Consider the following 21,162-nt stretch of genomic DNA (forward strand, 5'->3'; position numbering starts at 1 on the left):
TGAGAATGTTCTGCATTTGATTCTTATTTATGCATCAGCACTGATAAGCCCTTGTAACTGACATCTGCTGAGCAAACTACACCTGTTGCCTTCGTTTTAAAGTAGACAAAACATGATTTTAGAGCAACATGGGTGATCCAGAGATGTGAACACTTCAGCATACACTGTTGTATTTGGTCATATAAACTGATGTTGTCTTGAAGGGGCCTGCTCTGGCTACCAGATGTGTAGAACAGACAGGCAGAGGTCAGTTAGAGCATTGGAATGAATATTATCAGAAGGCAAAAGAAACTGAGAATGGCACTGAGTTAGAGTAATATTACTGATAAGTTCACAGTGATAAAGGGAATCAGCTTGCACGAAATAGTAACTTGGACATCATTCGGATAGATATTCACCCCTCAATAAATGTGGAAACTAGGCCGAGAATAACAATTATGATTGTGTTAAAAATTATTCATTACCTAGAATGTGTGCTTGTGTGTTTCAGCATTCCAATTTAGTGACTTGTTGCTGAAAGCTAGTAATGGTTATGCCTCTGTACAGATGGTCGGTAAAAAAAAAATGTTTGGTCATGACTCATACTGCCATGGTACTGTTTCCAGTCACAGTATTACTCTTTTAAGCTGGCTGCCTATTCAGTAAATTATTTATTTATTTCTGTAGCAGCCCAGAAAAAAATTCAACTGCTTTATTTCACATGAAGTGAAGAAGACCATACAGATTTCGCACAAAGGAAAGCTGCTTAAGTGACAAAGATTTTCTGATGGTTTTGGACCAGGATTAATTCATCAACTAAAAGCTCTTTACAAGATATCTGCAGGTTTTTTTTTTTTTTCATAGCTTCATGAGCTATAAATAGGTGAATGGCAACGTTTCTATTTCATTCTCATCTCTTTGGCGAACTGCGTAAAAGCAAATAGTATTTATGATGTCCTGTTAGTATTTCAGTGTTACCGTTGGTTTTTTGCTTGTTGGTAACAGAACATGGGGAGGAAAAAAATGCCTTGCTGTTCGCCCCCCCCCCCCCCCCCCTTTTTTTTTTTACTGTGCATCTGCTGCGGCCTTTGCACTAGCATGAATTTTTGCACCTGCTCGAGTCCTTTTCATATTGCACAAGAATAAGTTAATGGGCTGTCTATTTTCGTCTGTGACCCTATTCTTGTTTACTGTGAAAAAAGCATGCACTACAGCAAAACGAGAGTGTAGTATCACTGGTGTATCACAAGAGTGCATCATTATCACGAGAGTGGTGTCACAAGCCTGGTAGTATTCACAGAAATGTCACATTAAAGGCAACAGCTGTTGACCATCTCTTCGCAGCTTTGGGAATCGCATAGCTGCTACTTATCAAATTATACTCTTTACAGCATTGAACAAGTTCTATCACATGCTGTTTTCACGATGCTAATAGCCATGTACACCTTGTCTGTGATCACTGCAATCTGGCATGCTTGCTGTGTACCTCTCCCGCTATTTACCTGCTCCTGAGCTGGTCAAAGCTTCTTAGGCTGCCCGCTTTGGTTCCGTCATAGCACAAAGACAATTTTTCCTCTTACTACAGAAGGCTGTGATGGGATACAAAAACCAATTGAGTGCAAAGTATAGTGCAAGTTGCAGGAATTCACGCCATGTCGCACAGAGACAATGCGGAGTTCTCTTTGGTACACTTGATAGTTTTACATTTCAAGTGCACGTCTTTTTTTGCCAAAGTTTCTGTATTCACACTTGCCTTTAGACTTATTTCTTCCACCTCGAAATTTCTTATCTCATTTCTTTCCTTCTCCATTTACTATCCCTATCTTTACTTGCATTATTATTATTTTTTTATTCCATTTTTACTTTAGCTTCTGATTGGTTCTTTCTGCAATGCAGATTGTGTTTTCCTTTATTTTTTTCCCCTTTTGCTGTTTTTATTATTTATGTCGCATTGAGGTCTCGCTTTCTTTTCTTTCCTAATTGTCTACAAACGTTGTCCTTCCTAGAATTAAGCTCTAAAATTGTGTGGCATCCTAATAAACTGCATGAAGGTTATATACCTCAGTACTCTCTAGGAAACCATTCAAATCTCATTATATAATATTTATGTGCGGTGTATACTGATGCCAGTTTAGGCTGTAATTTGTACTAAGAAGCAGTTACTATTTGTTTGCTGCAAGGGTTTCCCAGCTAGTTCTTACGGAGATTCACTGTAGAGTTCACACAGTGATCACATAGTGGCTGATGCATGTTATGTTAGAACACGCTTCAGAGTAGTTAGCTCTTTTCTTCGTTGTCAATCATTTATGAAAATTTGTTTCTCCTGGTCAAAATCTACAGGCTAGCCAAGTCTTACCAGCCAACTGAAACTCTTGCATAGAAAGCAAACTGCAAGGCACCGTATAGTGGCATTGCTTTGACCCCTAAGTGCCGATCAGCTACCAAGAAATTGGAGCATGGGCATTTTATGGAGTTGGATAATAAATAGCAAATGTGTTTTCTGTAAAAACAACAAAATGTCACAAACGACTGGGTTCTAATATTTAATTTGTACCATGTTTGTAGCCATTCGTATCACTCCGGCTACCATAAATAACTAACATTGGCAAAAAAGTGCAAGTTGAGAATCTCTCAGTAGTGTGAACATGTGTCCAGAAAAACAATTGACGTGATGGTTTAAGTCAATTCGCTATCTCATTCATGTTCATCAGTCTGCACTCCAGATTGCTTATGTCTCGCAATGTTTTTCATTTTATTGAGCAATATAATTGTACTCAAGAAAGTTTTAATGAAGTAGTCACAACTTGTGCTGAACAGTTACTTTAATAATTCACTGGAAAGTTATCAAAAAAGTTATGATAAAGTAGGCACACCTTAAACCGAATAATAACACTAATAATCCAGTGAAAAGCTACATCACTTTAAAAAATAATACTAATGTTAAGTACCCATATCAACAAAAAAAAGCACCATTTTCAAGATTTTGCTCAGTACCGTGTCCTTCTTAGAACTTCACTATGCTCTTTCATGAGAGGGTTTGTTTCTACAGGGACTCTTGGACTACAATCAACCTTACAACTGAAGAATACATACACTCCTACATAAACCCCTTAGCGCCGATTTTATTTTTTTGTTTATTATTTGCAAGTCTGTGAAAGTATTGTCTTTAAGGGCGTAATTGTTTGTCTAATGTAGATAAACATGTCTTCTTTTTTTCTTTTGAGTCAAATTATAGGAGCTCTGCATGCTGAGATAAGAAATTGCAGAACATGATTGCTAATATTGTGTTTGTGCCAAACTCACTGGAGCAGCTCCCAGCTAATTGGTTCAGGTTACTTTTCTTTTGTCAAAGTAGAAATCTTTAGTAAGTAAAAAAGATTCTTATCAAATAATATTGAACTGATTTAAAATTTGTTATTAGATTCTTATTAAATTATTAGACGTGTCTTTTTTTTTACATGCATGACTATCTCACTGCTACTGTACAGTACTCATGGATTCGGCTGCAACATTAAATTTTCTAGTAGGACTGGCATGTCCAATTTTTCAAGCTAACCACATGATATCGCAACGAATTGGTCTCTAGAGATAATGTCAGCTATGATGTACCCGTTCAAGTCGAAATTACTTTAGTATGACTAGAATTGAAGGCAATGAATATGAAAGTATTCGCATTTACTTAACCCTAACTTGTCCTGTTTCGATCTTGAATCTTACTTACATTTTTCGCTGAGTAGGGTTGACAGACAGTGTGATACATTAATGGCAAACTTTCTGTGCTGTTGGCACCATGGTTGCTAAACAAGGAATGGCTCATAATATTTAATTTTCACTTGTGTGTTTTTTCTTCTGTTTGCAATAATTTGAGGGATGAGAATGAATGGAATGAGATTAGTTGCCCTAAAGAGATACTGCGAGGAGATCAGGTGCTAATCATTTATTGTAGTGGCAAGTGTGATGGCTCACCAGAATGTCAATACATGCGTGAATTTGCATATACATTGTTCTTATGGCTTTACTGAGTGGCTTTGTGATCTTTCTAAATGATCTTTCTTGGGTAAATGTGCTAAGTGCAACAGTTTGCAGTGGTAATGTATGTGCACAAAGACCTATTGCCATCACAGACCTTTTAAAAGATATCAATTTTAAATTGAGAAAGGCAAAGCATAAGAATGAAGCTGCGAGCGCCTTTTCAGTTTAGTTTCAGTTTATTGAGTGTAATTGGGTGGGGGGTCACATATAGGGAGAGGTATACAGAAAGAGGTCCCTTAGTGTAAACACTGCAATGGGACCTCTTGTTGTAAAATACACAAAGAAAAAATAAAAACAGGAGCAGGATTGCGTAAATGAAGCGTGAATATGCGTACAATATAATAAAAGAGGCATTATGGTATGCAAGAACATAGAGAAAACTTTACATTGAAATACACAGAAAAGTGAATTAAAAAAGTGAAGCTATTACAGTGTAAACGAAGCAATCGCATGGAATAAACACTTACAAATATTTCAGAAGAAAAAGAAAGTAATGGAAATGAATAAAAATGACGTGAAAATGTATGGCAAAAAAAAAAGGCAACGACAGTAACTTACACATAAGTCAAAAGTTTAAAGGAGGATTCAGGTAAAGGCAGACTGAATGTTTGAAGCCATGAGCAGTAAATTTATACGAATTATTCTGGTAGTTGAGTGATTTCTGCTCCAGAGTTTACCTCTGGTAGTTTTGTGAAATAAGTTTTTGCTAAGTTGCCATTGACAAGAATGTCCCCTGGAATACTGGTTTAAAGGGAGAAAGAGGTAAATATGGCCTCGTTGTTAGCATTCAAAACAAGCAATCTAACACCTATGAAAGTAGGACTCTTGTTCGGCACTTAGAGGTTTAAAAAGTTTCCTAGGTGCGACCAGAGTAGCTGCATTAGTACTCTTCTGTTGTCCGCAAGTTTCGTCTCTCTCACTCCATTTCACCTGACACTTGACCTTTCGTACCTTTGCAGCCTAATGTGAAGCATGCTAATGCAGCAAGTTTTTGGTACTTACTCTACCACTGCTGCTTCTCACTTACTTTTTGCTTTTGAAGGCAAACATATGTATATTTCATCCCTATATTGTCTTTTCCTTTAAAAGCAAAATACATTTTGTTGACCTTTTTTTTTAGCTGTTATTTATAGAGATAATTTAGCGCATCCTTCCAGAAGACGACCAGTGCTCAACTCTCCTATTGCATACTGGAAAACATTGCAGTCACTAAACAGTGTTGATAATGCCATCAGTGCTGCATACTTGTCATCAATCCTCATGCACTCCTCCTATATATTGGTGGCCTTTGTTTCTTTTGAGTTCGCATATTGTGCATTCCTCTGTGCTTCCCTTTCCCATCCATCTTGTTTAATTTGTTGCTTGCTACCAATGACTGCCATCACTTCAGTAATAGACTGTGTTGCACACCACCTTCATTTTCTTTTTATTTTATTTTACTACAATTAAGCCTGCATGGTGTGAATGCACGTTGTTGCACCTTACAAGGATTGTCCTTAACTTTTTCTTCGAGGATATCCTTTGTCTCTTCTTTGTATTTTCATGTGTATAATAAAATATTAGCTGGCTAGTCCAGAATGTAAAGCATTTTTTTAGTGGAGCGATGACCGCATTGAGAAATCTACTGTTTAGCTGACACCAAAACATCCTGACAGGCCATTCGTATATGGAGGAAGTTGCTCATGCAAACAGACAAGTGAATATAATGCTGTTACAATCTCACTTAAATCCATGTTACGGTGAACGTAGCTTGAGTATAACAATGCTTGGCCGACATCATCGTGTATTTAAATTTTTCGGGCTGTTATAGTACAACAATGTTTTATTGCTACTGGAAAAAAATTAAAATATGTTGTGAAAGTGGCTAGAAGGCCTTGCTGTGAAAGTCAAATCCAAACTGCCACAGTTTAATTCTACTGACGTTGCATACACCAGTAGAATGGAACAGTAGAAAGTCTATAAAAAGTTTTATATGGTCAAAATAATCAGGAGCGTTGCACGGTGATGGCTCCTGTGATGTAAAGCTTCATCTATAATCCAGCTATTCTTCTTTCCTGGCAATCTTCAGGTACTAACCGTCTAGTGCCAGTTAAAGCCAGGCATCTGCATTCTCCGTACTGTCAAAACCAAATAACTTTGATCAGTTAAACTTCCTAGAAATGGAGTGCATTGCAAGCATAGTACTAGCATAAACATTCAATGTATTGGACATGTAATGTAATTGCTTATGAATGTGTAAGTTTGGTTAAGCCATATGTTGCCACACTGATGATACCTAAAGGTACTAAAACCCCATTCCCACCTCTTCAGTTCTTCACTTTTATGACCCATATTAGTGTTGCATGCATGCGAAGAACAAAAAGAAGTATACTTTCGCCATTTCTCTTGCTGCTAGCTGTAAAGCTAAGAGGAGTTCTTAATATTTTCCTTGGGAGGATAAATTGAATATCGCTTATAATATGTCGAGCATAATGGGTAATCGCAAATATGACCCATCTCCATAAGGCACTATAGTGCCAAACCATTATGTTTCTAACTAATTGCTAAGTATATTGCTTCCATTTACATACCTTTATTTCATGAGGCTGATGTATAAAACTGTCACCTACTCTTTTTGTTTTCCACCTGTCCCTGCTAAAGTGATACATTGGGATGAAGGTACGTTCTCGATCCTCTTGTCTGCACTCTCGTTTCATTGCACATTTTGGTTGGGCGGGGAAGATCACAAAATACATGCAACATGCTGTTTGAGGCATCAACATCCGTTTCTTCCTCGTTGCTAGAACCTCAGCTCAGCTTGCATCGTCTGCGTTCACATGTGCTCCGCTATCCATCTTCCAGGATCTGTGCAGGCCTCTCTCACACCGAGCTCATGCCAATGCTGCTCAGCTCACTCGCTCACACGTTGACTTCTCTCACCTCATCTCTTTCCATGTTACGTTGCTCTGCTGCTGCTTTGTGCTTTCATTTTGCTTTGTTTTTCTTTTCCTTGCACATTCGCTCACATTGCATCAACACCGAGCCTGACCTTTTTTTTTTTAGTCCCGACAGACTTGTGGAACTTGTTGATATCTCGGGACCTGTCCTGCACACTGGGTGCCTTCTTCTTTGCCTCTTTTTTTTTTCGAACCAGTCATGCTTGGCACCAATAAACGAATAATGTGATGCCTTTGAAAAATAAGGGTGGTCTTCTTGACCGCAAGAAATGTTCACCAATTACTTGTTTTAGATGAAGCTATCACATATGTATGAGAGCTGAAAGTAATAATTACTTTTTCTCGCTCAAGATAAATTTTTCTCTACATCGGTGTCTGTCCTCTACTCTTACCTTCTTCACAAATTTTCCCAGTGACTTTGGCTTCTCTATTCGAAGATGCTAGTTGAGTACTGCTATATAGCTAGCCCAGCCTTGCCTTGTAGTCTAAATGTAGCGGTAGCTGTTCTCAACGAAGGGAGAACTGATTTCTCCCGTTGTTTGGTGCCACCTGTGTGCAGGACTTTATATTGCCCCCCTATAATTCTTGTGGTTTTGTAATGAGTGTTGCTGGCTGAAGAGTAATCTTTGTAAGACATCTTTGACATTCCAGTGAAATCCAGTAGGAACATGCAGTGTTAATTGTTGCATGCTGACCGTGCCAAGGGCGGTATCCAGCTTTCTTGATGCTTCTTAACTGGCCCCTGACTTCTCTCCATTAGAGTGAGAGGGCAGCAGTGACCGTTCCGCGAGTGTCTTTATTTTTATTTTTTTAATGTAAGTGTGTGGTGTTGTTGTCTGGGGCCATTCCAACACCTTGACACGTGTCTTCTTGCATCTTTCTTTTTTTTCTTTTCTTTCCATTCCTTTTTATCCACACCCAACAAAAAACTCACAAAGACGACGGTCACTTTGTTTTTCCTACCGCAATAGAGTGGGATGACGAGTTTCAAGGTAGGTTCCACTGGCCAGCACGCCATTCTTGTGCCCATATTCCTGGTTTATTTTTCTCAGTTAAATTGCTTGTGAGCTTATGCCCCGCTTTGTGAAGCCTTTTGTTTTCTTCCTTGAGCTTGCATTGTCCCTTCTGTCTCATTTCTAACCTTGACTGGTTTCTTCCCGATTCTTGCTGTTTTGCGCAGCATTTGCATGAAGCTTCATGTAAACTTGCAATGTACACTACCGTACATTGTGACCCAGAGTTCTAGCTTCTGCCATGAAAGAAACCTTTTACTGCCTCCATGCTCATTGCCTATGTATTGTGACTGTGGCATTGCTTGGCATCTTTGCTTGCTTGCTTGCGGGCTGCTCGCATCTTGGCTGCACATTTTTGCAGATTAACTGGCTTTTTAAGTTCTTGTTTTTCACTTTTATGCTTGCTTGTGATGTGTGTGCTCAGTGTTATTGTTCCACACTTGTGTTCCACCTCCCTTGTGTGATGTCTCCCTGCCACATTTTCGAGGTGCCCTTTGGAGTCCTTCAGTGTAGCTGCTGCTGTGTGCACATCAGTTGTGGTCTTACTAGCTCTGAGAGCTGGTCCATCTCCAGGAAGGCTGCGTTAAGTTATGCTGCTGAGGCATCATAGGATCCTTGCTTGAACACTTGCGACATGGTGTTGTGGAGAATGTGTTTTAAGGCCATTTGTGCATTGCATTGACACTGCTGCCATTTTCACTTTGTGTCCATTTGTTCAGTCCTCGCATTGTGCACAGTTTGTGTGTGTGGGCTTCCAGCTCTTGGGAGGCAAGTGGACCGATATAATTGCTGGCCACCACTGCTGCTGCTGCCAGATGTGCAATGAGAAATGTCCTTGTGTTACTAAAGTGGTTGCTTGGGCAAGTTGGTACGACATATTTTGCATAAAAACAGCACAAAAAATATGACCAATAAAAGAAGAACATATATAGCGCTGACTTGCAACAAGTTTATTTCTCCCAACTGCCCAATATATACTTGCCCAGTACATAATAGAAAAGAAGGAATAATAAAAACACTAAAAAAATTCTACAAATTATCATCACGAGAGCATGCCATGAACGTCTCTTATACCAGCATGCTAAAGAAAATCATTTTATTTTGGTGATAAAGCAATTCGGGACCGGTTGATATGCGAAAATTCTAAGGCTTCAGAAATGGCTAGGGTAGGCTGCAGGCGTCTCAGCAGGCCTTAGATTGCTTTATCACAGAAAAAAAAAAATTTTCTTCGCCACGTTTGTACACATAATGTTCATGGCACACTGTCGTGAAGATAGTGTATGGCTGTTTTTTTTTTGCCATTTTTATCATGTCATTATATATATTCTGCACAAGTATGTAATATGTTATTGTGACGAACTAATCTTGTTGTAAGTCAGCGCTGCCATTTTTGTCCTTCTTTCACTGATCTTCTGTCTGTCTACACTATTTTCACATAAAGCATGTCTTTGTGCTCCTATTATTTTGCCATTGGAAGACTACTAGTACTTCACTAAAAATATACACAAAAACATAATCATCACGTCACTTTCTTAAAGGGGTCCTGCGACACAAATTAGGAGCTCTCATCGCTTTTGGAACTGTGGAATGCATGGATTTCATTGTCCAAGCGGAAACATGAAAAAAACAATGCTGTTATAATTTTACTTTGGTGAAGAAGCCACATTGGTGTGGGACTAAAACGCCACACAATGGCAATGCTGTTATAATTTTACTTTGGTGGAGAAGCCACATTGGTGTGGGACTGAAACAACACACAATGGCTGTTTCCGAAATCGGAAGGGATGTTTCATAATGTGGGAGTGACGACATAATTTTGACTGGTTTGACGCAACAAGTCACATGTAATACTTATATGGTCCTAGCTAGGCCGTGCAATTGTGCGCTAAAAATTGCAAAAGCTTTACTTACACTTCCTCAGATACATAAGGATATCTGTTTTTTCAGTACGACATCTTGAAAACAATTCTGAAACAGTGCTAGGGGCACTGCACAACTGTCACCATGAGGCAGGTTTTCTGGTAGGGATCTATGAGACGTGTGTGGTGATTAGAAACTGCTTTTGACATTAGTGCGAAAGCAAAATCAGAAGGGAGCGCTTCTTGGCGTTGGCTGCTCGGATTTGGAACTTTGAAGACTAATCACATCAGTTTTTGTGCACTACTTGTCATATTTCTTTTTGCATTCATCATAGCATTTATTACTACACGCATTCTAGCACTAAATAAGCCTGTCACAGAACTGTGGCAGGGCCTCTTTAAAGTTGGATAGATAATCACCTTCTAAGCCACGCTTTCTTTTTGCAATCACCAAGGGATACCCATCATGACAGCTTAGCACATAAGCTGTCATGCTGCTAAGCTTGAGGGCATACATTAGATCCAAGGTCACGGTGGCCAAATATTCGGGGGTGGGGGGCGTAAAATGCAAACAACACCTGTAGGTGTTACTGAGCACCTGAACCAACGTTAATGTGCAGTTGTACATTAAAGAACTTTAGGTGGTTGAAATTAATCGGGAGTCACCACTATATGATTCCTCATAATCATAGGGTTTAAACCTTAAAAACCCTAGCAGTCATTAGTGCTATCAAAAACCAAGAAACAAAAGTAGGACTGTGGCATGGTTGCATGTGAATGTTGGGAACCAGTTTCTTTAGGGTGCGGTATTGCATATAGGGCTAGTGCAGCTAGATATGCGTTTGTCAAAATGGCTGATTGGGCAGGTTGGTGATTCATGATTACTTGATATCATGTTAGTCCTTGTCTACCTTATGGGCTCGTATTTCAAGTAGATATGTACATTTGTTAATGATTATATATGCTACAACAGTGTATAAGATGGCATTCTTGCTATGCTAATAGGTGAACCTTTGTTATTAAAACCTAACGCTAATTCTAAGAATGGGAAATTTGGGCCAGCTACTCACTTGAAGCGGTTGATGCACCACAGTTTGAGGCTATAAAAAAGACTCCTTTAACCTTTCTGTGTATGTAAACACTCCAGTCAAATTTTGGATGCAGCAAACAACATTCAAAACATATTTTAATTTGCTTTAAAAGTATGCCTAAAAAGCTTGTTTTTCCTATCAACACTCATCGATAGCTTGACTAACTTCAACGTTACTGTGTAGGGAGTTTAATGAAATTTTTAGTGACATCATACCAAATTAGGATGACTTACAATATGCGGTAACTTGCAGCACCACCACACCAAGCAAGCCTAGAAAAAGATCAGTTGTGAGTCTATGTTTACTTGTTTTCTCGGCGTGTTGCCAAACTAGCCAAGCTTGCTGCCATTGTGCAAAGTGCTGTGCATTGTCACATGCATGGGACTATGTGAAACAGCTTAGATTAACCAGGCTAGCAAAAATCTGTAATTGGAGAAAACTAGTGTATTCTACTTCTATGCTGGTGTTAATTCTGGGCAGTGATGCAATTTTAAATGCGTTACCATTTCAAGTACTTTTTTTTCGACAATGACACTCATTCAAAACAAAGAAACGTGGGGTTGTCCATAGTGCCACAAGGTGTCGGTGCCATCACCTAGTAATTGGGTATTCTACAAATACCTGTGTGTATACCGGTATACCATACATGCTAAAAGTGTCTACTAGGGAATTTTAGTGCTTAAAGTATCCAGTCTGTTGCACACGTGTGCGTTACAGCAGATGCTGCAGCACTGATAGCGTCGTAGCTTTGTGGGCCCACGAGACCAAGCTTCCTGGACAGTGACTTCACTGTCCGTGTACAATTGTGCTCGTAAAAATTGAAACTGAAAGTTGTTCACATAAAAATGCAACAATAACTTATTTCTAAAGAGTATATGAGTCTTTGACATTGTGTGTCTATTCTTGGAACAAGAGAAAACAAAGTAAAAAAATTCACAAACCACAAATTGGATGTCTCAACCTTTTTAGTTGAGAGAATATGAGGTGTGCAATCATTGTGAGCCAATTTCAAACGAACATGTTCATATTTTTGTTTAGTCGATTCATCATAAGCAAAGAAGTATTAGTACAAACTGTGTATTAATCAATATTAATATATGTTGTGGGAGTACCAACACTTGTAATAATTAATCATCCTTTTGAAAAAGCTTGGAAGTTCCTGTAGTGTAGCATAGTGTAGGCCGTTTATCATAGCATCCACTAAGGTAAGCAGTATGCAAGAAAGCACTCCATGGTCTCTGTCTGGCACAACACTGAGCACCGTTGAAACTTTTCAGCCCATAATTTGTAGTGTCATTGAGATGTCTCCAAAGGACGTTCTGCATTGTTTATTTCATACCTTAGATAGGGCCTGATACATGCCTTTCACATAGTATTAAAGCAATAACATGGGATCCAGTATTTTTCGCCACGTGTACAAGTAAGCTCACTGCATGACGGCCAGAATTTCTCTGTAGCATTTACCCCTGCACTTTGCAGCCATCGGCATGCTGCAATTCAAGCAGGACCTTTTCAGCTTGTAGTACCTCAACAATATTAGCAGTGACAACTTCCTCCAAAAACCCATATGCAGCAACAACAGTGCATAGTTTTTCGTTGGTGCTTCTCTAAAGGTGCGAGACAGAAGGGCAATGCACATCCACAGTGCCGCATTCTGAAACAGAATGAAGATAACCTGTTTACTTCGATTTCAGTCACGTAAAAGCACTCTGTTTCATGATTATAGCATCTCTGACATACACCAAGTGCACAGGTGTAGCTTTGAGATATGCAGCCATGCAAGCTATTCACCAGGATGGCAAACTCATCAAAGCAAGCTTTGGGGCTGGCTACGTCCTTTGTTTCCTCTTTCATTCTTTGTGTGCGTGTGTGTCTGTGTCTCAGCAATGCAGCATGTTTGTGAAATCTGAAATGTTGGCATCTGCAGCAGCAGCAGTAAATGGTGTAGCTTCTTGTGCTCATGTGCAGTGTGTCTAAAAGTACCACAGCAGCCTTTGAACGATCGGGAGCCTTCTGTGACTGATGTAGTGGTACACGCTATGTGTCTGTAATGCACTTTCCGTTTGCTATGCTTATCATTCTGCATAGCACCCTTTATGTGTCTGTAATGCACTTTCCATTCGCTGTGCTTATCATCCTGCATAGCACCTTTACAGGACCTTTTAATATCGTTAATTTGCTTCTTTGTCATTTTCTGCTACATTGGTTTTATTCACTGTGTTTGCACTCTCTACAAAAATGGCATTAAGGGTGTCATGCTGTTTTGGTGCTGTAGCATGGTTATCGCAGCTATATGGCTGAGAGCACAGACACTGCAAAAGAACTGTAGGCATCGGTTGTTTTTCACGGAGTCTTGATAGCAAGAAATTATAATTTATGTACAGTGAAACATCCATCTGGAAAAAAAAAATACAGTAAGAGAATACCATTCAAAAGTACTGTATTAAAGCACATTTTCTGATGCCATTGTGGCTCCATACTATACTGTATTACTGAACAATACTGCAAGGACCACATAATGACCTTGGTCTATTTGGTGTAAATACAGAAGCTTGTTAATGCAGGGTAGCCATTTTATTTGCATTAAAAACAATGGAACTGCAAGAAGGTTTTTGGTGGGCTCATAATTCATTTAGTAACATGTTGCAAATTTTCAATAACCAGCACACATTGAACAAGGGTCAAAAAATGGGACCAGAGACTAGGGCTGACTTTCAGTGGATGGTTTATTGAAAAACACATGTATATCCCAAGCAGGCACATCAAATTCACATGGTCAAGTGCATCAAAATCGCATGGAATCATGCCAAGGCACTCAGTATTATACTCCAACAAAAGTAACAGTTGGGCTAGTTGGTTTGCGTTCATATTGAAAGCCGCGCGCAAGATGTAGACACAGAACACATGTTGACGCAGAACACGTAAACACGGATTGCATATACGTCTTTTGCGCTGTTTTAGTATGAATTATATTCCAAGAAAGAAAATGAAGAAATGTGTTTTGCGTGAGTTGAAGTAATTTATGGTTAAAAGCATGCATTTAAACGTCTAGTTATTCTGCAATCATTTTGGTTTGATTCTTGCATAAAGAGAATCAAATAGTAAGCCGAAAATGCATGCGCAGTATTCATTTCAAGGTGAGTAAAATGTACTCTTGAATTTGGTTCCCGAACAGCGCATATTGAAAGTTCGCCGGACATGGTCATGTGTCCAGCACAATCATCCTCGGCAGCAACATGCAACACAATCAGTGAGAACAACCGCTAGCCGTTCACTCGGGAAGCCTGCACGAATGTGCACACATTACGCTTCAAGCACTTAAATGCGTGGTGCGTGACGCGCCGCCAAAGGCGATAGAGTCAGCATACCACTTTACGTGAGCGCCCACAAACAATCGTGTCACCATCGTCATCAGGTTAAGCGGAAAAAACTACACGAGTGCTTTTTCAATAAACCCTCAGTTAGAAGACAGTGCTTGTCTGTGTTCCCTTTCTTGTCCGTTCTGCACTGGTTAATGAATATGGTTTAGCAACTAGCCCAATGTCAAACTTTTCTTTAAAATTGCTACTACTTTCAGTAAGGTCTTAGTTTCATTCATGTAAGTGGACAGCTTACTTACTAAGTGCGCTTGTTTGTTATAACTGAAATGTTTAGATGAAAACCCATGCGAATTTAAAGCAGATCATTTACATTACCTCGTCTAAAACATGAAATTAAAGGTTTCCTCGTGTCCATTTGCGATGTCCTTGCCTGAGTTGCACCGCCATAATAACTCTAAATGAACACCACCTCTACGTCTGGCTTTCAGTACTTTTGCTCCAGCATGCCCAGTTAAAAGCATGCCATCATTTTCATTTCCTTTTGACAATATGGCTGGGTCTCTAAAGCACCTTTTCTTCTTTCCAAAAATGTGCCCCATGGATCTCCACAGTTGATGATGGTAAGAGATCATTGCCAAAATATTTTTAACAGCATGGAGTTTGATGCCATATGTTTGTGCAGCACAAAACAGCGCAATCAGCCATTCTTTTACTTATAGTGACACAGGGTGGTTTTAAGTACAGTGCTTGTGTGCCCCTGTGCATGCTTAAAACATGGGATTTCCTTTTAGTACTGAGCCATGTGCTTATATCATTTGTAGCTCACTGTACTGAAATAAGACTGGGTGTGGGTTGTCCATGCATAGTGGTTCTTGTAGCTCCTCTTAGCTGATCAGCATTCCTTGCCCATGCCTTAATTATGCTTTTTTCTCAAGTTACTGGCTTATTAGAAACTTTAAATGATTAAATTTACCTATGCATGCAGATCTGTGGAATGTTTAAATCTAAAAAAGCCATATGCTGCAATGCTGTTTATCAGCTGCATCGCTGAAGGTTACTGGGCATTTCAAAATTGGAAGTAGCCAAGGCAGCATGACCTCTGGCCTCCTGTAGAATCAACTGTGCAAATTTTAAAGAAATATAAAGACAGCTTTTATTGTCCTGGAATGTAAAATTTGTCATCTAGAATTGGAAGGCTTGTAAGGATGCTTTGTCAGGAACATTTTGATGCTGCACTTGCCATTTAATGAGATGCATTTGAAAGTTAAAAAAAAAAAAAAGCCTTCAGGTCTGTGCGAAAAAAACTTTATTTTTGGCACCATGTGAGAGTGAACCCAGAGTTCAGGAAGCATTGCTTCTTAAACAGTGTATATTAAGCTGTGCATTTGTGTTCTTTCACATTGGAATTGGTTGTAAAAGACTATGTCTACTTAGGGCAAGTAATAACGGCGGAGCCAAACCACAGGATTGAAGTAACTAGAAGATTAAGAATGGGGTGGAGCATATTTCGCAAGCACTCTCAACTTATGATAGGTAGATTGCCACTATCCCTCAAGAGAAAGGTATATAACCGCTGTATCTTGCCGGTACTTACCTACGGAGCAGAAACCTGGAGACTTACAAAGAGGGTTCAGCTTAAATTGAGGACGACGCAGTGAGCAATAAAAAGAAAAATGGTAGGTGTAACCTTAAGAGACAAGAACAGGGCAGAGTGGATTAGGGAACATACGGGAGTTAAGAATATCATAGTTGAAATCAAGAAGAGGAAATATACATGGGCCGGGCATGTAGCACGTAGACAGGATAACCGCTGGTCATTAAGGGTAACTAACTGGGTTCCCTGAGAAGGCAAGCGGGTTAAGGGGAAACAGAGGGTAAGGTGGGCAGATGAGATTAAGAAGTTTGCAGGTATGAATTGGCAGCAGCAAGCACAGGACCGAGTTAACTGGCGGAACATGGCAGAGGCCTTTGTCCTGCAGTGTACGTAGTCAGGCTGATCATGATGATGATGACATTGGCAAGCAATTATGTTGCCTTAGATTATTACATATAAGCCACTATGTTTGCATTTGATATGTTGGATGATGCCGTTTTAAATCCACGATGATGCATATCATGTATGAGACAAAGGCTGCCGTGCCGTTCTCGATGGCATCAAGTGTGCATGCTAGGTTTCCGTGCTATAGCTAGCCTCTTAAGTTTTTTTGTCAATAGTCATGAAAGGTGATAATCATACAATCATTAGGTGCTGGGAGCCTGTAATACCATCGGCTTAACATTAATATGGTAAGGTATACTACCTTCAAAAGTAACTTTTTGATGTACCATTGGCAGTGTCTTGTAGTGATATCTAGAAACCCGAACAAGACAGACATTCAGAAGAAGGTGAATGCATGAAGTGATGAGAAATTGTTGAACAGGAGATGTTGCTGAAGCCACCGTTTGGTGCGAGCTGCTGTTTTGGAGAAAAAAAAATGTCAACTTGTTGAAACATTCATTCGAGCCACAATCCCTGTTCACTGATTTCGCATCACAATATTTAGGGGAATGTGCAGCACAGCTGTCTATTCAAGCTTCTTAAAAACCATTGAAATGAAGTGTAGGACTGCATAAGATGCCTATCTTGAGAAAGTAGAAATACAGAGGGCAGTCTCTATACAAAATTTTCTGTGAAGTATCTGAGTGGCGTATTACAAAAAGCTAGGATGAAAAGACATTTTGATTCTGAAAGTAAAAAAAAAACTCCTTTTGGCAAAAATGGCACAGTAACTGGTACGTTCAGAACTGGTGGGATGACCTGATGTGGCTGATTTCGAAGATTGTGTGGCACACTATATATTGGCTGACTACCAGCTGGTCAGTTTGACTGCTAACATGCTTTTTTAGTTAATGGTTGAAACAGAGTGATATAAACTAAGGTACTGATTAAAATGTTGATAATTTAAGACCACCACAGACATGTTAAACAACCATAACATTGCCAAAATTTTTTTCATAGTTTATACTGCTCATTTAAAAGAATTGTCAAGGTTAAGTGTTGTTGTGACCGGCCTCTCTGTGACGTTGTGGCATTGATGGAGTAAGGTGAAGGGCCAGGGTGATGTCGGCCTCAAATGTTACAGCTGCACCGGGAAAGCTTCCTTAAAAGAAAATATTTGGGAGAATTTTCATTTTCATCTTGCATGTCGAGCACATTCACAGTTAAAACTAATGCACGCTGTGTGTGGAAAGCTTGTGTTTTCTCCAGATTATGCAGCACCTACAACAATTTGCAAGTTATACAAGCGAACATATATGTGATTTCTTATGTCTAAACATGAATTTCGACATTTACAACAAGAGAAACTGCATTTCAAGTGCTTTGTTAGTTCAGTGATCCTCTGTCATGAAACAGTAGTCACCAGATTCAAACTGCCAAGCTTCTGCTAGAAGTATGCCACCTTAAAGCTCCCATTCCTGGCATTCTCATGCACACAACAGCACTTTAGCATTACTCTTAAAAAGACACGTGGGGTCAAGCAGCTCTTTTGCTAGAGCCTTGAAATGGGGAAACAGATATCTTAACCATTACTTTTTGTCTCTAACTTGTATAGGTTTAGTTTGTGCGGGGGGCAGAAACTGTAGTGTGAGTGGGTACTGTTTGCTGCACTGGTTCATGGCATCTGATGCTGCATTGTACCACTTGAAAATATACCTCTAGGAAGGTCAGTCAGTGCATGGTAGTGCAGCTCGGGGCGGCAACACTTGGGAAGTCTGAACGTGGGCTGTGCTTGTTCACGGGCAGTGTTGGCTTTTGGGGACGTCCTAGCGGAGGAAGACGGCTCTTCACTGGGAGCGGTGGTCGAGGGAGCACTACCTCTGCATGAGCCACACCAGCACAAGGTGACAGGTCTGCCCCACATCGAGCCTGTACGGCCTGCTCAGACACCTGCCGAGGGAGCCACTGATGGGCACCGGGCAGCTGCAGAACAGGACAAACCTAAAGGTGGGTGAGCTTCTTAGCCGTGAAAGTTCATCTTATGCAGCATCTTGTGCAGTAAGGGACACTCAACATTTATACACAAAGCTTTTTTTTTTTATACAGTGTGAGAATAGCATCAAAAATACAACACACAAATTTCACAATTATGTGCACCATTTGGTGCGTGTTACTTTATACATTTTATTTAAGCAGATATAAAAAACTGCTCCCACTTTCTTTCTGTGAAACATTCTGTACCTGTTATTTTAATTTGCAGGAAAGGTTGAGTCTGAGCTATTCTGAAATGTATGCTACGCATCTTTAGACATCAACATTTTTCTTTATGCTTTTGATTTCTGTGTGCTGTCATTTGTGCATGCAGCTCCTGAAACATATTTTAACTATGCGAGGTGTGTGCTGCATTTGCTTCCAGTGCCTCGTGAACTGAGCGAAGAAGAAAGGCTTCAAATCCTTCTGAGTGATGACTTCCGCAGTTTCCTCTCCCGTTCTGCACGTGTCATTGAACGAGCGCTGTATGAAAATGTCGACATCTGTATTGACTACAGTGGCGCCACAGAAGAGCAGGACAGGTAGGCTTCTCTACTTTGCTGACTCTGAACTTGTTTGCACACATGCTACTGTGCAGCATGTGTGTGCAATCTTACTTGCGTTTGCCGTTGTAGTTAAGCATTGGTGGTCCCTACAGCCTGGCAGAATTGAGCACAATGTGCGGTGCTGGAAATGCATGACATCTTAATCAGCTTGCAGTCATACAAAGTGTGTCGGACCTAGAATAATTTGCATTGGATGCACCAATTTAACTGTGAAAGTTGGAGTCCCTGTAACGCTCAATAAGGCAAAACAAGAGAGCTAAAACAAATTATTGTTCATTCTGACCGTGCTGAGGTGCTCAGTAACAAATGTGTTGTTCTCTAACAATGTTCAACTCTAGCACACTTGTAAAGGCTTAGTCTCATAGCTGCACCAGCATGGTGCAGATAAGATGTTATGAAAACTGGCTCAGTGTGTTCTAGCAGCACTATTTATTGCATTATGAGTAGCAGGGCAGTTGTTCACCATGGGCGCAAGCTTACACTATGAGATCAGATAACCTTCTTTATACGTCATAAATCACGTTCAGAGGTGGTTTAATGGTGCAATGTCAAACACCTTCTTGCATCTCTAGCTTCTCAAGTAGCATTTTGAAGCCTTAGCAAAGGTATTCAGTTTACTTTATGATTAGCTAATAATTATGAACAATATTCAAAGCACTTTTCTGCCTGATTTTTGTGCATGATCTTCTATGTCGTCTAGATTCAACTGTGCATTTCTTTTCAGAAAGCAATTGTGAGATGATTACTCAATAGTGAGATGATCACTGCAAGCTCATCAATGCATTTATGTGAACTTTACTTGAGGTACATTATACGAACCACATTAAAGAACTTACTGGATGCCTTAAAAGGGCCCTACAACACTTTTTGAGTATGGTCAGAAAACGCTGCCGATCGTTAGTAGAGGCTCCCAACAACACGCGAGCCAAATATTATAGCACAGCATGCGGCCGCGAATTTACAATAAATTATCAGTCAGTTGAAAATAGCTTTTTCTTTTCTTGACAAATCACAGAATTAAGCCCAGTAAGCGCATCTATCAGCCATTGGCTGATTTGAACATGGCGCGCTCAGTTGTTACAGAAGTCGCTGCAAGAGGTCGTCACTTGTCCACGCATGCGCGCGCTATCGCACTGAAAAAGCGGCGTATTCTAAAAAAAAAAATTTTTCATATGCTCAAGGTCACGAGGCGCGAGTGACATTTTTTGTTTGCCCCTTCCACCCCTTCCTGCTCAGCTTACAGCGCTTTCGTCACGACAAGAGAAGAGAGAATGTGATTGCAGCGTGTGACAAATCTTTGTAACTCCGCTCGTACTGGACGGATTCTTAAAATTTTTGCGGCGTTCAATTTGTGAGGTGATATGCTTTTCCAGTGAATTAATTCCATGGTTACTCAAAAAAATGTTTCAGGGCCCCCTTATGACAAGCTTCTATGCAATTGCGTAATTTCGCACCTGCGCTTGTGTGTGTGTGTGTGTGTGTGTGTGTGTGCGTGTGTGCGTGCGTGTTTGTGTGTGTGTATAAATGGCCTAATAACTTCATTTCCTTATTGCAACTATAGTTATTGTAAACCAGGAAAACTTCAAGGAAGTCGCTTAGGATCTGTTCTAAGGTATATGCAAGCTTGTCATGTATGCTCCTTTGTTCATCTTGCATGTCTTGCAGCCTTTACCGTCGCCTACTGGGTGCGGATGCGTTTCGATAAGAAGTATGCTTTCTAGTATCATCCTCCACTGTTACGACTAGGGCTTGTATGCTATACATTGTAATATTTTGAATTTCAAAGGCAGTGCTACCCTGTTTTCCCAGTGATGACAAGAGTGGCATCAAGCTGTCCATGAACAGGGTGTTCGCAGATGACCGGTGGTCCAAGAACAGGATTGTCACCAGTTTTGACTGGTCTTCACAGGTACTCTCTTCATTTTGACTCTCCTAAATGAGTGACTGAACAGAAACGCAGACAGAAAGCATGCTGAATACAGTTTTCATTAACATCTCTCAAATTTTGAGAAAGTTGGCTTTTCAAAGCCACGTCCCCTCTTAATATTTAGATTGTATAGCTATATTCAATTTACAGATGCCAATTGTCAGTTTTCAGCAAGCATATTTATGCTTGCTGAAAACTGACAATTGACGGTGAGAGCTAGAATTAGCCAAAACTGGTGCTTGGATGAGTTGGTTCGTACTAAGACAAGAAAAATGGTCCAGAATAGCCATTGTTAAAAACAATTGTGCAATTTTTCTTGCATACCACAAGCAAATTTTTTATTTATTTGGTTTTCAAGCCTCGCTCCCAGTATTTCTTGTTTATCTCATTTGACAACTTTTTGTGACTACTCTTTGTCAAGGCTAGTTTT

The 21,162-nt window shown here is 39.9% G+C and overlaps 1 protein-coding gene across 20 annotated transcripts in view; it reads left to right on the top strand.

Annotated features, from left to right (window-relative positions):
- Nucleotides 1-21,162, top strand: part of LOC119171813 (dynein, cytoplasmic 1, intermediate chain 2a-like) — a 47,206-nt gene that overhangs the window by 9,835 nt on the left and 16,209 nt on the right. For 3 of the 20 annotated variants that reach the window (XM_075892431.1, XM_075892434.1, XM_075892437.1), the window contains 3 exons: nt 18,015-18,215; nt 18,625-18,781; nt 20,615-20,714. In XM_075892431.1, the coding sequence (XP_075748546.1) occupies nt 18,015-18,215; nt 18,625-18,781; nt 20,615-20,714 (458 nt within the window). Of the gene's footprint in view, nt 1-6,651; nt 6,670-7,885; nt 7,940-18,014; nt 18,216-18,624; nt 18,782-20,614; nt 20,715-21,162 lie in introns of all 20 variants that reach the window. The other 17 variants (XM_075892418.1, XM_075892421.1, XM_075892422.1 and 14 more) reach the window with 10 other exon arrangements.

The sequence above is a fragment of the Rhipicephalus microplus genome, chromosome 4, assembly GCF_043290135.1.
Source record: "Rhipicephalus microplus isolate Deutch F79 chromosome 4, USDA_Rmic, whole genome shotgun sequence".
Lineage (NCBI taxonomy): Eukaryota > Metazoa > Arthropoda > Arachnida > Ixodida > Ixodidae > Rhipicephalus > Rhipicephalus microplus.